The sequence below is a fragment of the Tachyglossus aculeatus genome, chromosome 17, assembly GCF_015852505.1.
Source record: "Tachyglossus aculeatus isolate mTacAcu1 chromosome 17, mTacAcu1.pri, whole genome shotgun sequence".
Lineage (NCBI taxonomy): Eukaryota > Metazoa > Chordata > Mammalia > Monotremata > Tachyglossidae > Tachyglossus > Tachyglossus aculeatus.
Window position 1 is genome coordinate 53,540,083 of NC_052082.1, and position 17,428 is coordinate 53,557,510.

At 53.0% G+C, this 17,428-nt stretch overlaps 1 protein-coding gene across 1 annotated transcript in view; it reads right to left on the reverse strand.

Annotated features, from left to right (window-relative positions):
* The window catches only part of SMG6 (SMG6 nonsense mediated mRNA decay factor), a 193,929-nt gene extending 176,713 nt beyond the window's left edge, over positions 1–17,216 (reverse strand). Inside the window, exons 1-8 of the mRNA XM_038759125.1 lie at positions 17,129–17,216; positions 7,041–8,775; positions 6,016–6,208; positions 4,771–4,881; positions 4,145–4,251; positions 3,107–3,185; positions 2,652–2,762; positions 1,523–1,738 (exon numbers count right to left, since the gene is read on the reverse strand). Of these exons, the coding sequence (XP_038615053.1) occupies positions 1,523–1,738; positions 2,652–2,762; positions 3,107–3,185; positions 4,145–4,251; positions 4,771–4,881; positions 6,016–6,208; positions 7,041–8,775; positions 17,129–17,216 (2,640 nt within the window). The remainder of the gene's footprint in view (positions 1–1,522; positions 1,739–2,651; positions 2,763–3,106; positions 3,186–4,144; positions 4,252–4,770; positions 4,882–6,015; positions 6,209–7,040; positions 8,776–17,128) is intronic.
* Positions 17,217–17,428: the final 212 nt, after the last annotated feature.

Consider the following 17,428-nt stretch of genomic DNA (forward strand, 5'->3'; position numbering starts at 1 on the left):
CTAACAGTTTTGGTATTGTTCACACGATTTGCAGTTGAGGTTGGCAGCCCCTCCCAGGCTAGCAGATCTGCCCTAACCACAATCTCTTCAGGTCTGAAACCCAAAAACCCACAAGTAAAGCCAGGGCCTCTTGCAGCCCCCTCAGAGAGGGAGACCTGCACTCCGGGCTCAGCCAATTGAGAATAAACCAGTCAGCACCAAAACGTTATCACTGGCTACAGCCTGTGGCCAGGTTTCCTGCAACCTCCCCACTGACCTGGGCTCCCCTGAGCAGGCCTCTGGGGGGAAAGAACAATACACTGTACCTCAGGGCAGTCAGGGCACAAAGGTCCTCTGGGACCCAGTTTATCCTAGGAAAAATAAATCAATGAACCAGGGTGCCAGGGAAGCTTCGGGAGACCAAAAACCAGAAGGAGATCCCCTTCTCCACTCTAATTTAGCACAAGGGACCTTGGGCACATACAGGGAGCAGTTATTTATCTGACGACTATTAAACAGACCTGGTGCCCACCGGGCGCATTGGATGTGAGCAAAAAGGGAGTGGGGGTGTTCAGAGTCTGTCAGGGCAAGGAGAGGGGAAAAGAAAAGCTAAAACAGAGGTCTCTTCAGAAAAAGCCCAAGGAAAGGGCCTCAGGGCTGAATTGAATTACAGTCTCTCCTGAGAGGAAGAAGTGGTCCTGGGGACTTCCAAAGGAGACTTCACCTCCCGGTGCCCCCTGCTCAGGGCTCCAACTGCTGTGTCACCTCGGGCAAGTCACTTCTTCACTGCGCCTCAATTCCCTCATCTGTAAAACGGGGACTAAGATGGGACAGGGCCTGTGTCCAACCTGATTAGCTTGTATCTATCCCAGCACTTAGAACAGTACCTGACACATAGTAAGCGCTTAACAGATACTACCATTCTTGTTATTATTCATTAAGGGCATGGCTTCAGCGGGACCTGGGGTCCAGTGAAGGGCTAAGCACTCTGAGAGCCCTTAGGTGAATATCGGCTAAAAATGATGATGAGCACGATGGTGGAAGTTTGAACCGAGAAAAGGCTACATAAGCCCAGGAGAACGTCCCTCCTTTCCGCTGGTCTCTTTCCCGTCCGCTCTAATCCTAAACCCAGGCCAACAGGAGGGAAACACAAAGGGGGAAAGAGTCTAAATGAGCGGCTGAAAATCCCCAAGGCGGAGATTCCTTTTCTGCTATGACATAGCTGCCTCTCGGGCCTGGGGGATCAGACCAGCGCTTTAGGAAGCGGGGGATCTTTCACCCGTCCAGTGCATCTGTTTCTCAGGTGCCGGGCCAGTGTCATTAGTAGGTAATATAGTGCCACACCGTGGCAAGACAGAAAAGGGCATGGCGGGAGCTAAGGACAGTGGGGAAAGCCAACAAAAGCACAAAAGAACAGGCTGGAAGAGAATCAGCCCTCCACCGCTTCTCCGCCCCCTCCACGAGCTGCGGAAGGCCGACATCTGTCTGAGGGGAAAAGGGCCCCGCAGACGACTGAGTGGCTGAGCCAGGCTCGGGGACTCACCTCGCCCGGGCTCAGGCCGCCCAGGCCGTTCTCCTGCTCGGAGTCCTTCCCGGATTCCGTTCCCTGGGAGGAACGGGGGTGGGAGGGATGGATCCAGATCTCCAGCCGGGTGGTGTCGTCCCCGACGTGCCGGAAGGTGGGCTTCCTGCTCTTCCTCCAGTGACTGGGACTCATTGGCTCTACCTCCTCGTGCTGCTTCTTTTCCATCTGTTCCGCCTGCAGGGGCACACGTACACACAAACAAACACACACACACACACACACACACCCATGTGACCAAACAACGTAGGGAATGAACAGAATGATCTCACCTGTGCTCGGTGACTGGGGCGGAGAATAGGAAAGGTAAGGACCTCCCCCAGAGTCGAAATAACACCAGTGCTCCCCTGGCTCGATCCCTCAGAAACTATTAAGTCTTTGAATTAAGTGCTAGGATGTTGGCCCCCGGAGACTCTGCAAAAAGACATCATTCGCCCCAGAGCCTGAGTCTTCTCCCATGATCCCCCAGCTCTTCATTAGTCATTTTTTCTAATGGTATTTGTTGAGCACTTGCTATGTGCCAGGCACTGTACTCAGCACTGGGGAAGGCACAAGCTAATCAAGTTGGACCCAATCTGTGTCCCATATGGGGTTCACAGCCTTAATAATAATAATAATAATAGTAATGTTGGTATTTGTTAAGCGCTTACTATGTGCCAAGCACTGTTCTAAGCGCTGGGGTAGATACAGGGTCATCAGGTTGTCCCACAGGGGGCTCACAGTCTTAATCCCCATTTTACAGATGAGGTAACTGAGGCCCAGATTAGTTAAGTGACTTGCCCAAAGTCACACAGCAACAAGTGGCGGAGGCAGGATTAGAACCCACGACCTCTGACTCCCAAGCCCGGGCTCTTTCCACTAAGCCACACTGCTTCTCTAGTCCCAGTTTTACAGATGAGGTAACCGAGGCCCAGAGAAGCGACTTCCCCGAGGCCACACAGCAGACGGGTGGCGGAGCCGGGATTAGAACCCAGGTCTTGCTGACTCCCAAGCCCTTGTTCTATCCCTTAGGCCACCCTGCTTCTCCGTTTCCTTGGAAATCGGGGAGGGGACCTGGAGAAGGATGTACTAGTCTGTGTGTCCTACTCACCTTGCGCTTGGTCTCCTCAAACAGGCTCATGAGACTCTCTTTGGCGGTGAGGATAGGGTTGCTGGCAGCTAGGCTCCGCATGTAGTAGTACACGGCATCCAGCTTCCTTCTCTGGAGAAACAAGTCAGACACGCTTGGTCAGTTCTTTCCTCTAGCTTGGCCCCAGGTAGCCGGGCCTCTAAGACCACTTTCATCTCCCCCAGGCTGCACCTAGGGAGTTCCACTCAGAACCGGGAAGCTCCCGCTGGAAGGGGAAGGAGGAGGACAAGAGAAAAAGACAGACAGAGAGAGGGGACAAACGTAAGACCGGAGCGATCTCATACAAAGCTACCTTTGTGTCTAGGACCTGAGAGATCCTTTGAGAGATCTGGAGGCAGGGAATCTTCCCAAATCACCAGGGCACAGGCCTGGCCGCCAACCTCTCACCTTCTCCGCCCGCCCCGGGCCCTCCTTACCGTGTACACTGCCAGCAGAGCCAACTGATTATAGGGACGGCCGTTCTTGGGGGCGATGTGCTGGGCCTTCAAGTACCAGCTGGAAGAGGAAGAGGGTGGAGAACTTCAGCCCTCTGGAGGGACAGGCTCCCTTTCCCCCACCCCGGCCCCTCCCACAGGGTTTCTCTCGTCTCAGTTCCTGTTAGGGCCCAGTCCCCGTTGGCCAGCCCTTTCTCGAACAGCAGAAATAAAGATCGTGGTATCTGTCAAGCAGTAACTATGTGCCAAACACTGTGCTAAGAGCAAGAATAGATACGCGGAGAAGCAGCGTGGTCCAATGGATTAAAGCACTAGCCTGGGAGCCGGAGGACCTAATCCCAGCCCTGCTACTTGCCTGCTGTGTGACCTTGGACAAGTCGCTTATCTTCTCTGTGCCTCAGGTTCCTCAACTGCAAAATGGGGGTCCGAAACCTGTTCTCCCTCTTACTTGACTGTGAGCCCCATGGGGGATATGGATTTGTGTCTAATATGATTACCCCATAACCACTTTAGTACAGTGCTTGGCACAAAGTATTTAATAAATACCATTTTAAAAAATGCCATTTTTTAAAAGAAGACAAGATGATCGGGTTGGACACAGACCCTGTCCCACCTGAAGCTCACAACCCAAAGCAGAGAGGAAGAACAGGTATTTAATCCCATTTTACAGATGAGGAGGCTAAGGCACAAAAGAGCCAAAGAACTTACCCAAAGCCACAAAGCCGGTAACCGCCAGAGCCGGGATGACAGCCCAGGTCTCCTGTCTCCCAGTCTGATGCTCTTTCCACTAAACCACACTGCTACTCTGACTAAACCAAGAGACTGAATGAGGCATCAGAGCAGAGGATCAGCCAGATCTAACACACCAGAATCCTCTAGGCCCACCCCGCAGATGACAACTACTGGCACTAGGACAGCCCAGAGAGGAGGGAAGCGACAGTCTGCCCGCCCCTGAGACGAGACGGGATTCTGAATCTTGCTGCGAAGGGCAGGAAAAAGCCGTCAGGGATGGAAAAGTACCTGCGGGCTTTCCCGTAGTTTGTCGTATCGTTGGCTTGTTCCCGGTACCTGGAAATATCCCCTTGGCAAATCATGCACCGCTGGGCACTGATCAAGGCATACTTCACCTTTAAGAAAAACAATCAGTACTTTTAGGAATAGCAGGAATGGTATTTATTTAGCACTTTATGCATGCAGAGCAAAAGAAAATTAGCCACAGGTCCTGACCCTGAAGGGGCTTGGAACCAGAGAATGGCTGTAAGTTTAGGAGAGGCTCCAAAAGGGCCAAAAGGAATCGCCAATTGAGCTTGCTGTGGGCAGGGAATGTGTTTTTATTGTTGTACTCTCCCAAGTGCTTAGTACAGTGTTTTGCACACTGTAAGAGTTCAATAAATACAACCGAATGAATGACTTAATAAATGAATGAACCACCCGTTAAGGACAGGATTAGAGGGAGCAGCAGCTTCTGGGGAAATCCAGCAAAAGACCGCATCCAGTTCACCCCAGAAGGGCCTCCCCCCTGCCCCAGGAGCTGTGGAGGTGCCAGGGAGGCTCGCTTACTAGCTGGACGCCCACCCACCCGGTTGGTTGAGAGGGAGGGCAGCGCCCACCGGGACCCAAGACCGTAAGGGCCCGGGCTAGCTCACCGTCTTCCGCAGCGGCTTGCTGCGAATGGCCATCCCGTCCATGTAGTCTTCCAACTTAAACTGATAGGTCACCTGCAGTTTCTGCAGCAGACTATCAAAGAAGCTGGTGCCCTGCAGGGATGAGAGCGGGAGGAGACTGAAGCTCACAGAGTGCGCTGCCGCCCCAGCCCCCTCAGCAGGAATCCAGAGCCCTCAGAGGACAGAGAAGCCTTAGTGAGTCTACTTAAAGAGGCTTTAAAGCACTAAATCACCTCACCCACTCCTATCTCACCTAGCTACTCTTTTAGTACAACCCAGCCCGCACACTTCATTCCTCTAATGACAACCTTCCCAATGTACCTCAACCTCGCAGCCAACCTCTCGCCCACATCCTGCCTCTGGCCTGGAACGCCCTCCCTCTTCATATCTGTCAGATGATTACTCTCCCCGCCTTCAAAGCCATATTGAAGGCACATCTCTTCCAAGCGGCCTTCCCTAAGCCCTCATTCCCTTTTCTCTTACAGCCTTCTGACGTGCTCCCTGTATTCATCCCCCCCTCCCAGTCCCACAGCACTTATGTACATATTTGTAATTTATTTTTTTCTATTAATGTCCGTCTCCACCTCTAGACTATAAGGTTATTGTGGGCAGGGAATGTGTCTGTTATATTGCACCCTCCCAACCGCTTAACTCGGTGCTCTGCCCAGAATAAGCGCTCGACAAATACTACTGATTGATTTTTCTCAGCTGTCATCCTCAGCCCTCACCCGGTGGAGGAGGCATATCTAGGATGCTGGCTGAGGTGCTAACTGGACACGGGACGGTCACTTGTTTCACCTGGGGTGAGTCTTGTCCTGGCCTGAGGAACACTATAATGAGGCACCTTAGACCCTCGTCAGGCCCTGGTCCTCAAGGGTCTCCCCTGAATTTAGCAGTGCCACAAACCACAGGTCAGCCTGGCCCAAGCAATCAGTCATATTTACTGAGTGCTTACTGTGTGCAGAGCACTGGACTAAGCGCTTGGGAGAGTACAATAGGAAAGAGTTGGACGACGACTCCCTGCGCACAACGAGCTTACAGTCTAGAAGACCTCACAGGAACAAAGGTCAGACCGTTCCCTGATCCAAGTTTAGCCCCGACTGTTATCCTCGGAAGCAGCCTGTCAAACACGGGATGCCTCAGTCCTGCCTGCGGGATACTGGAACTCAATCCCAACCCCTCCCCCCGCCCTGGCACGATCCGTCTGACAGGAAAAGGGAGCCTTACCTCATCGAGCAGCTCCAACAACCTGCTTCGGATCTGCTCCGTGTCCTCGGCGGCCGTCTCTTTGAGGAACTGCCGGAATTTCTCGATCACCTGATAAAAGGCATTCTTCCAGAGAATCTGGTCCACGTTCTGGTTGTCGGAGAACTCGATATCCAAGAGGATGCAGCGTTCATACAGCTGCAGCAGCTCCACTCTGTATGAAGGCACAGCCGAATGCCAGTTACAAAGCCACCAGAGGCCCCACTCAAACCCAGCTTCCTACCACTGCCAGTCTCCTTTGGCGGGAAGTCTCCTACCACTCGGTCCACCCCCGATCAGGGCACCACCCTGGGGCCAAAGCACCGTCCCACTCTGAAGACTGCTTGGCCCGAGAAGGCAGCGGATTTGAGTTTTCACCCTACAGAGCCCTCACTCCAACTCAACTAACTATCCTGAGGCAAGATCTCCCAGACTGATGGAAATTCTTTCTCAGCAGGTCGGAAGTCCCTTAGACCCCACTTTCCTCAACCACCTCCGGCCACCACGCCTGCTCAACGCTGGATTGGTTTGCTTTATTCTTAGAGAGGTTGGGCAAGGAGTTCCCCACACGTCTCCAGTTTTGATCTGCCCCTCGGCCCGCCCCATCCCTCCAATCCCCCCAGTCTTCAGCGGTTGATAACCCTGGAGAAGCATGGTGGGGCAATCACAGTCTTTTTTTTAATGATATTTGTTACGCGCTTACTATGTGCCAGGCACTGAACTAAGCGCTGGGGTAGGTACAAGATAATCAGGTTGGACACCGTCCTTGTCCCCCATGGGACACCCAGGCTTAGTCCCCATTTTCCGGATGAGGAAACTGGGTTCCAGAGAAGTGAAGTGACTCGCCCAAGGTGACCAGCGGCAGATCCGGGACTAGACCCGAGGTCCTCCAGCTCCCAGACCATGCTCTCTCCACCGGGCCACGCCGCTTCTCGGCCGGTCTTCTGAGCCACGGGGCCTGCCCCACCCCAAGTTCCTTCCCGTCACCTGGAGGGGATGCCAAATACCTAAGCTGGGCCATCTTCTCCAGACCCTCGGGGCTGATCCGGTCCCGGGACAGGAGATTGCTGAGCTGCAGCTCCTGGTTGTCGGCCAGGCGGAGGAGCCGGTGGAGCTCCTGCTGCTGCAGGTTCCTCACGTGCTGCTCCACGTCCTCGGCGCTCAAGGGATTGGCGGGAAGGGGCCCGCAGACGTACTGCCCCGACGGGGCGGGATAGCCCGGGTAGTAAGTCCCCGGGTACAGGCCGTTTGTGGGTCCCAACGGATACTGTAGAGGCGAATAGCCCGTAAAGGGATACTGGGGGCCGGGACCCGGGGGCCGGGGGTAATAGTAGGGGTTGTCTGAGTTCTGAAACTTGTAATAGGAGGTTTGGGCCTGGCGGGAATCCCCCCAGGAGGTGGGGCTGACTTCGTCGTCGGTGTCCAGGAAGTGCAGCTGGCACGTCTGGCTCTTCAGGGCCGGCTTCTGATCGGGGTTGTTGGGGTCCCAGAGGCGGCGGGTGGTGCCTCCCCTGCTCCGGCCTCGGGCCCCCTTCCCGGCGGGCCCGAACAGGAGCCTGGGGCCCGACAGGGCGGCCTCTGGGGAGCCGGCTGTGCTGGCCGCCAAGGACGTCTGGGGAGGCAGGATTAGGATGCCCCGACCGCGGCCCCGGCCCCGACCGTCTCGGGCGGGAGTGGCGCCCTCCAGCCTCTCGGGAGCCCGGCCCGCGCCGCCTGAGGCCTGCTCGGGCTTCAGTCTGTCTGTCCTCCCGGCAGGCGTGTCCTTGTTCATGGCCTCGGCGTCGAAGGTGACCCGCAGGGTCCCCCGGTTCTCCTTGCCGGTGCTTCTCCGCTCCCCCTCCGCGCGACCGGACCAGCTCCTCTCGGAGGGCCTCTTCCTCTCCGAACTCCGCCTGGGCCCGGAGCTCTGGGGTTCGTCCGCTCGGTCCTCGTCCAAAGAGTCGGTGGAGGACAGGGACACCTGCTTCTGTGGCCGCGGCCGCTCCTTGGCCCGTTCCAGCCGCCTGCGCCGGCCCCCGCCATCGGGCCCGCCGGCTCCCTCAGTGCTGTTGTTGCTTCCAGCGGAGCTGGTGCTGCAGGTGCGGTAGCGGTTCCGGCGCTTGTCCGAGCGGGAATAGCGCTTGGCAGAGCCCGGCTTCCCCTGGGCGGAGGCGTCGCTCCCCCTCCTCGGCCCCTCCCCCTTCTCCCCAGAGCTGCTCCGCACCCGGTCTCCGCTCGGACTCTTCTCGGGCTCTTCCCTGCCCGCCCTGCTCTCGCCCCTCTCTTTCCCCAAGCCCCGTTCGGGCTCCTCGTCTTCCTCCACCCTCAGCTGCTCCACCTGGCAGAGGAGCTCCTCTTCATCGGCCCGGCCGGCTGACTCTTTGGCAACGCTCTGCAGTCCCCGCCCGGGCTGGTAGATTTTCAGGTCGGGCTTCTTGGCTCTCTTAATAATCCTGAGGCCTCGATCTTCCTGTCCAGAGGTTTTTGGCAAGGGGTCCGGATCTTTAGGTTCTGCCTCTGTGGGGCCATTAGGTCTCGGATCATCTCCCTTGTGGGCCTCTTCAAGGCCCTGCGCGCCATTCCCTATGGCTGCGGGCCCCTGATCGCCGGCAGCTCGGTCGCTCAAAGTCTCACACTGATTCCCTTCCCCGGCTGAGGGCTCCTTGGATCTGGATTTGTTTCTCAGTCGGGAGAGGCCGGGCTTGTAGATTTCCAGATCTGGGCGCCTGTTATCTTTCCGCTGCCTGGGCTCCTTCACGTTTTCTGCAAGAGTTGCGGGGAGGGCGGGAGGGCCGGGAAGAGGAGGATGAAAGGAGAGAGGGAAACAGAGAGGAGTCACTCTGGTTACATAACGGAAAACAGGGACAAAAAATTACACATCCAAATGCTCCCGCTGGTGGGCAAGAAGGAAAAGGTCCTCCAAGCCTTGGAGGGAAAACCAATTTGGAAATGGAAACAAAAGCGGAAACTGAGGTGGGGAGAAGTACAAGTTGGCGCTCTGGAGGAATTTAGCAAAATTAGGGCTCTTTGCATCTGGGTTGGGAAAGCAGGAAAATCTGAACACTAAGGTTGATCTCAATGTTGTACTCTTGGCTCAAGATACCTTTTTTTCTCCACATACACTGCTTTCCTATGAGGAATTCGACTAGGAATGAACCTGACTGAGTGACAAGCAATCCTCTGACTCTTCTAGGGGAAATTCTCACTATGGCAGAACACGGTGGTTCGAAACAAAAGCATCCCATGATAATTCCTTTGATGTTAATAACCCCTCTCCTCCAAACTCTCACGTTGACTCACTGTAGCCTGAGAAAAAGCTCTTTCCATGGCTTGAATGAATCCCCTCCAGGCTAGGGGCCTCAGCTTCAGACTTCCCTGCTTCATCTCAGCTTGTTCTCCCCCTGCCTCCACCTTTTCCCTTGTTTTTCATTCTATTTCATCAAACCTCACACACGTCGATGATTTCAACAAAGGAGAAACGCGATGTGCTTAGAGTGATACATAAGCCCACAAGGCCTCTCCTGGAGACCGCTACCTTAAACATACCAAAGCAAACTGAAGGGGGAGGTAAGGCAAAATCCACTCATTTTCACAAACTTCCTAACAGAAATGAGTATAGCCATGGGGACGGTATTCTGAGGCTTGGTCACCTAAGCACATCATTAGAAGGTTGAGGACGACCGCTGCCACGACAACAGACTATGGGAAAAAAAGAAAAAAAGAAGCGAGTCCCCCAGAAAACAAAAGAAAGATGTGACCGACTTTCACACATCCAAGTCCAGGCTCAAAGGCAAAGACGGCTTAAAGTCTGTATTCTTGGGTTCTTTTCCAAACCCTCCTTATGACATGACTTTCAGTATGGCAAGTGATTTAATCTTCTGGAGTTGTCAGTTTCTCTGTCTCTGAAGTGGAGGCAGTACAGTATTTGTGCAACCACTCCTAGGGGAATGTGACTGAACTTAGTAAAAATGTTAGCATTGTGGGAAATTTCTCAAAAAGGATGCTTTATAAATACCCAGTGCTGTTACAAAAATACAACCTAAAGCAGCGCAGGAGAAGGGGTACTGAGTTCAGCGTGTGCTTGGAGTTTAGTACAACTGCTGATCACTCATGAATCTCTCAAACACAACAAAAAATAAAAACAAAAAAAAAACTGAAAAAACATTAACGCAGTCAGGAGAACTGAGAGGAAAACGATTACATAGAGTAAGTTTGCTGGAGAGACAAAAATAAAAGGCCGATAATGCCAATAGCTGCTCATCCAGATCAGTTCTGAAGAAAATCCCGCCTCTCACCCCAAACAGTGTCTGCTGTTCAGGTTGGGGCAAGAAAGTTGCAAATCCTCAGATTTCACAGGACAGGACGGGGCTCAACGCAACTACCATCAGCACCGCGCTTATTGAACAGCTGTCTACCGAGTGCACCACGCAAGTCCTAGGCACTTGGGAAATACAACAGAAGGGACGTGGCCCCTGCCCTCGAGGAGCTTCCAGTCTAATGGGGGACAAGACAGGAAAAGCACTGAAAGAGATGAGAAAGACAAAAGCAAGGAATTGGGTAAATAATAAACAGACACACACACGTGCTTGGGTGGCTGGTAGGGTGACCTAGAGTGAAAGTTGGGGGTTAATCAGGGAGTAGCTCCTGGAAGAGGTGGCTTTTAAGGAGGACTTTGGGTCATGGAGCCGGGATATGGCTTTGCAGATGTGGGAAGAGAGGGAATTCCATGCAGGCAGGAAGACTTGAGTAATAGGCGGGAAACAGGAGAGAAGCAGAGAAGCAGCATAAACTTCTGGATACAGCATGGCCCTAGGAGTCAGCAGGACCTGGGTTTTAATACTGCCTCCGCCTCTTGTCTGCTGTGTGACCTTGGGCGAGTCACTTCCCTTCTCTGTGCCTGTTTACCCCATCTGTAAAACGGGGAGACTTGTGAGCCCCCTGAGGGGCTGTATCTACCCGGCATTTAGTATCAATCAATCAATCAATCGTATTTATTGAGCGCTTACTGTGTGCAGAGCACTGTACTAAGCGCTTGGGAAGTACAAGTTGGCAACATATAGAGACAGTCCCTACCCAACAGTGGGCTCACAGTCTAAAAGGGGGAGACAGAGAACAAAACCAAACATACTAACAAAATAAAATAAATAGAATAGATATGTACAGGTAAAATAAATAGAGTAATAAACGTACAAACATATATACATAAATACAGGTGCTGTGGGGAAGGGAAGGAGGTAAGATGGGGGGATGGAGAAGGGGACGAAGGGGAGAGGAAGGAAGGGGCTCAGTCTGGGAAGGCCTCCTGGAGGAGGTGAGCTCTCAGTTGGGCCTTGAAGGGCCTTAGTACCGTGCCTGGCACATAGTGAGTGTTTAACAAATACCTTTTTTTTAAAAAAAAAGTGCTATATGGTTAGCTTGCAAGAGGTGAAGAGTGTGAACTGGAATGGAACAGGAAAAGAGACAAGATAGGTTTGACAGCTGAGAGCCTTAATACCGTTGGAATTTAAGGTTTGGGTTTCAAGGCTCTCCAACAGTTCGCCCCGTTAAGCATTTCATTCCTATCCTCCACCCTTGTGTACAGCTATGTATTTTCTTTCAATGACTTACTCATTCATCTATTTCAACCTGTGTTACCTATTATAACCTTTGTTTCTTCCTCCTGCTTCCTCTGTTTGTAAACAGTTTGTCCCTGTCTCCCCTATTAGACTATAAACTCTTTGATGGCAGGAAACATGTGTTTTGCTTCTTTTGTACTTCCCCAAGCACTGAGTACAGTGTTTTGCACACAGTAGGTGCTCAGTACATACACGGCTGATTGACTGGAGTTTCTGTTTCGTTTGAAGAGATAAGGGTTTTTTGAGGAGGGGGATTATGTGCTCCAATTAGGGCAGTGATGAGAGCTTATACGCAGATGAAGGCTGCCAGAATGGTATGGAGAACTCTAGAGAGGAAGAACTGGCAAGATCCAGAGACCTACTGAAAAGATGCTGTGACACTAAAACGAGATAAATGATGTGAAAGAGCTTTGAAAATATAAAGTCACCATCCAAATTCAAGGTCACATCATTATCGTTATTATTATCCTTACTGATAACACTACGGAGACTCAAAGGCGACCTCAAGATTTCAAGCTTGTGGGGAGAAATGTATGGTGCTGATGACAACAGTCTCGTTTAGGGCATGGAATGTGTCTGTTATATTGTACTTTCCCCAGCATTCAGTACAGTGCTCTGTACACAGTAAATGCTCAATAAATACGACTGGCTGACTGACTGGCTGACAATAATGATGGAAATGTTTGGGGCAGGATAAGGTTTAGAAGGGAAGATAAGGAGTTCAGTTTTTAACCAACTGAGTTTAAGGTTTCACGCTGCTGCCCGGATCATCTTTGTGCAGAAACGTTCTGGCCATGTTACACCCTTCCTCAAAAATCTCCAGTAGCTACCACAACGCATCAAGCAAAAACTCCTCACTCTCGGCTTCAACGCTGTCCATCACATCACCCCCTCCTACCTCACCTCCCTTCTCTCCTTCTACAGCCAAGCCCACACACTCCACTACTCTGCCACTCACCTCCTCACTGTGCCTCGTTCTCAACTGTCCCACCGTTGACCCCCGGCCCACATCCTCCCCCTGGCCTGGAATGCCCTCCCTCCGCACATCCGCCAAACTAGCTCTCTTCCTCCTTTCAAAGCCCTACTGAGAGCTCACCTCCTCCAGGAGGCCTTCCCAGACTGAGCCCTTTTCCTCTCCTCCTCCCCATCCCCCCCCGCCCTACCTCCTTCCCCTCCCCAGAGCACCTGTATATATGTTTGTACAGATTTATCACTCTATTTTACTTGTGCACATTTACTATTCAATTTATTTTGTTAATGACGTGCATCTAGCTTTACTTCTATTTATTCTGATGACTTGAGACCTGTCCACATGTTTTGTTTTGTCGTCTGTCTCCCCCTTCTAGACTGTGAACCCGATGTTGGGTAGGGACCGTCTCTATATGTTGCCAACTTGTACTTCCCAATCGCTTAGTACAGTGCCCTGCACACAGTAAACACTCAATAAATACAATTGAATGAAGGTGCCAGTGAGGCATCCACGGGGAGATGTCCTACAGACAAGAGTAGGTATGAGGTACGAGGGGGCAAGCCTAGTGTGGTAGGTTTGGGAGTCATCCACAGAAAGATGGAAGACAAGCTTAAGGGCCACCCACAAGTAAAGACTGATGGGAAGGTGGGTGATGGGCAGCAGTGTGGCCTAGTGGGAAGAGCACGGGCTCGGGAGTCAGAAGGGCCTGCGATCTAATCCTAGTTCCACCACTTGTCTGCTGCGTGACCTTGAGCAAGTCACTTCACCTCTCTGTGACACAGTTACCTCATGTGCAAAATGGGGATTAAACTTGCCTCCCTCTGACAGACCGTGAGACCCATGTGGGATGGGGACTGTGTCCAACGTGAATATTTTCTACCTACCAGCACTTAGTGCAGTGCCTGGCACACAGTAAACACTTAAGAACCACAGAAAAACAACAACAACAACAAAAAAAAGATGAAGAGCAGGCAAAAACTGAGGGTGATGAACAGAAACAAGTAAGACTGAGGCTGAAGAGAATTTCTAGGAAGATGGACTGATCGACAACATCAAAGGCAGCCAAAAGATCCAGGATAAGGGGGAAATAGAGTCCGTTGGATTTGGCCAAAAAAAAAAAAAGAAACAAGCCACTGGAGAGCTTCGTGAGTGTGACTTCAATGAGGTAAAGGGGAGAAAAATCCAGATTGTAAGAGGTGAGAAGAGGGTTAGTGGAGAGGAAGTGGATCAGCATTTAAAGATAATCTGTTCAACGAGCTGGGACAGGATAAGAAATTGTAATTGTGGCACTCATTAAGCGCTAACTACATGCCAAGCACCATATTAAGCGCTGGGGTAGGTACGATACAATCAGATCATCCCTTATAGGGCTCACAGTCCAATTAAGAGGGAAAACGGGTATCTAATCCCCATTTCACAGTTGAAAGTCACAGTGAAGTGACTTGCCCAGGGTCACACAGAAGGTAAGCGATGGAGTCAGGATTAGAACCCAGGTCTTCTGACACCCAGTCCTCTGTTCTTTCCAGTAAGCCATAGGAGCAAGGAGGTGGGGAGATGGACAGAGTGGTGGGGGAAGGTGACTGACACTTTCACTATGAAGACTTCAGTAAATTTGGAAGCAGAGGGGGAAGGAGCCAGAAGTGAATGAGCCTTTTAGGATAATGGTGAGAGAAGGGTGGAGTATGGGAACAAACTACTGACTGTGGAATATTTATATTAATGTCTGTCTCCCCCTCTTGACAGGGAGACAGGGAATGTGTCTGTTTATTGTTATATTGTACTCTCCCAAGTGGTTAGTACAGTTCTCTGCACACACTAAGTGCTCAATAAATAGGACTGATTGGTGCAAAATTACTAGTTACAGAGTTCCCTACTGGAGGCTTAAGACTGATAGTTCATTCATTCAAACGTATTTATTGATTGTGTGCAGAACACTGTACTAAGCGTGTGGAAAGTACAATTTGGCAACAAATAGAGACAATCCCTGTCCAACAACATGCTCACAGTTCTGTACAGGGTCTCCGACAGCAAATTCTCAGCAGAGGAATCCCTGATTGTTACCTGGGGGAAGACTGTTTCTTCTTCCCTGGTTTCTCTGACACTTCTCAGTTGAAAAAAGAGGCGGACTGCAAGGGAAGAGGGGCCTGGATGCCTAGTTTACTCTGGTAATACACCACGATTAGGGCTGCATAACCAGTAGAAGTAACAGTAGTAATAGTATTTAGTCAGTAATAGTATCTATTTTGTACTACGTGCAAAGTACTGTAATAAGCACTGGGAAAGAAATAGACGGATAGGTATAGACAGTCCCTGGCCCCCAAGGGACTCAAAAGCTAATCAATCAATGGTAGAAGCAGCTTGACCTAGTGGATAGAGCAGAGGCCTGGGAGACAGAAGGACCTGGGAATCTAATCCTGGATCCGCCACTTCCCTGCTCTGTGTCCTTTGGCAAATCAGTTAACTTCTCTATGCCTCATTGCTTCAACTGTAAAATGGGGATTAAGACTGTGAGCCCCACGTGGGATAGGGACTGTGTCCAATCTGATCAGCATGAGATCTATTCCAGTGCTTATCCCAGTGATCTTCACACAGAGAAGATCACACAGAAGAAAAGTGGCAGACCGGGATTAGAACCCATGACCTTCTGGCTCCCAAACCCGTGCTCTATCCACTACGTCATGCTGCTTCTCATGCTCATTAAGACCGTGAGCTCCATGTGAGTCAGGGACTGTGTCCAACCGGATTACCTTGTATCTACCCCAGCGTTTAGAACAGTGCCTGGCATATGGTAAACACTGAACAAACGCCGCTAAAAAAAGGCGCTAAATAGACACCATTGATGATGATAGCTCTTACTACAATACTTGACACACCCTCGAGCACCTAACAAATACCAGTTAGGAGACCGTGCCTGCCAGCTCTTTTGTATCGTACTCTCCCAAGTGCTTAGTACAATGCTTCGTACCTAGTAGCCACTCGATAAACACCATCGCTGATGATGATACGGAGTGCTGACTGAGGGCCGAACACTGAACTAAGCACTCGGGAGAGTACAATGGAGTAAGTGAACAGGATCTAAGAATAAGGAAGGTGGCGGGGGGAAATCAGGACACAGCATCTGTTCCCTTCCCACTCTGGCTGGGGATCCCTTCTTCGGGAGCAGGGAATGGGGGGGGGGGGGTTTGGGGGAGGGGAAGGGGGGAAGGAAAGGGAGGGAAAAGAGGGAAGGGAACGGAGGGGAGGGAACGGAGGGGAGGAAAAAGAGGAGAGGAAAAGGAGGGGAGGGAAAAGAGGGGAGGGAAAAGAGGGGAGGGAAAAGAGGGGAGGGAAAAAAGGGGAGGGAAAAGAGGGGAGGAAAAGAGGGGAGGAAATGAGGGGAGGGAAAAGAGGGGAGGAAAAGAGGGGAGGGAAAAGAGGGGAGGAAAAGAGGGGAGGAAATGAGGGGAAGGAAAGGAGGGGAGGGAAAAGAGGGGAGGGAACGGGGGGAGGGAACGGGGGGAGGGAAAGAGGGGAGGGAAAGAGGGGAGGGAAAGAGGGGAGGAAAAAGGGGGGAAGAAGGGAGGAAAAGAGGGGAGGGGAAGAGGGGAGAAAAAGGAGGGGAGGGAAAAGAGGGGAGGGAAAAGAGGAGAGGGAAAAGAAGGGAGGGAACGGGGGGAGGGAAAGAGGGGAGGAAAAAGGGGGGGAAGAAGGGAGGAAAAGAGGGGAGGGAAAAGAGGGGAGGGAAAAGAGGGGAGGGAAAAGAGGGGAGGGAACGGGGGGAGGGAAAGAGGGGAGGAAAAAGAGGGGGGGAAGAAGGGAGGAAAAGAGGGGAGGGGAAGAGGGGAGGAAAAGGAGGGGAGGGAAAAGAGGGGAGGGAAAAGGAGAGGGAAAAGAGGAGAGAGAAAGGGGAGGGAAAAGAGGAGAGGGAAAAGAGGGGAGGGGAAAGGGAAAGAGGGGAGGGGGCGCCACCCTAACCGTTGGCCCCAGCGAATGGGCGGCCTGGGGCAGCGCCCGTAGACCCCCTGTAGACCGTGAACTCGCCGTGAGCAGGGAAGGTATCCACCAATTCCGTTGCATTGTCCTCTCCTAACAGCTCAGTGATTATGATAGCATTTGCTAAGCGCTTCCTCCGTACCCCGCGCTCTGCACCCAATAAGCGCTCAATAAAGGCCACTGACTGACCGACTGATTCTGTCCGGGCAGCCCCGACTGGGGCAACGGAGGCCACTCCACCCGGGCTGCCTGGGGAGGGGGCTGCGGGCGCATTCATTCATCCAGTCGTATTTACTGAGCGCTTACCGGGTGCAGAGCACTGGGCTAAGCGCTTGGGACGGACAGGTTGGCGGCGTATAGAGACGGTCCCGACTCACAGTCCGGGGGGGGGGGCAGGGTGGCCCCGTCCCGACCCTCGGGGTGGGGGGGGGGATGGACCGTGGGAACGGTTTCCCGGGCAACGCCCCCCACCCCTCCCCCCCGGGCGAGGGGAGGGGGGGCCGGAGGGCGGGGCGGGGCCGGGGCCCGGTTGCGGGGGGGGGAGGGCGACCGTCCTCACCTCGGCCGCCCGGCTGCGGGGCCAAGGTGGCCAAGATCCCCCTCAGCTCCGACGCCGAGATCCGGACGCGCTCCAGCCCCTCCGCCATCTTCGCTCCGCCGCCGCCGCCGCGCGCGCGCGCGCGCAGCCAGGAAACCACGGCGGGCGGCGCGGACGCGCGCGCGCGCGCCCCCTCGGCGACGGTGGCCGCGCGGGCGGCGGAGGGCGTGCGCATGCGCGCGCGCGCTCCCGCAGCGGCGCGAGCCCGCGGGGAGGGGTGGGAGGGGCCGAGTCGGGGCGGCGCATGCGCGGGAAGGCGAA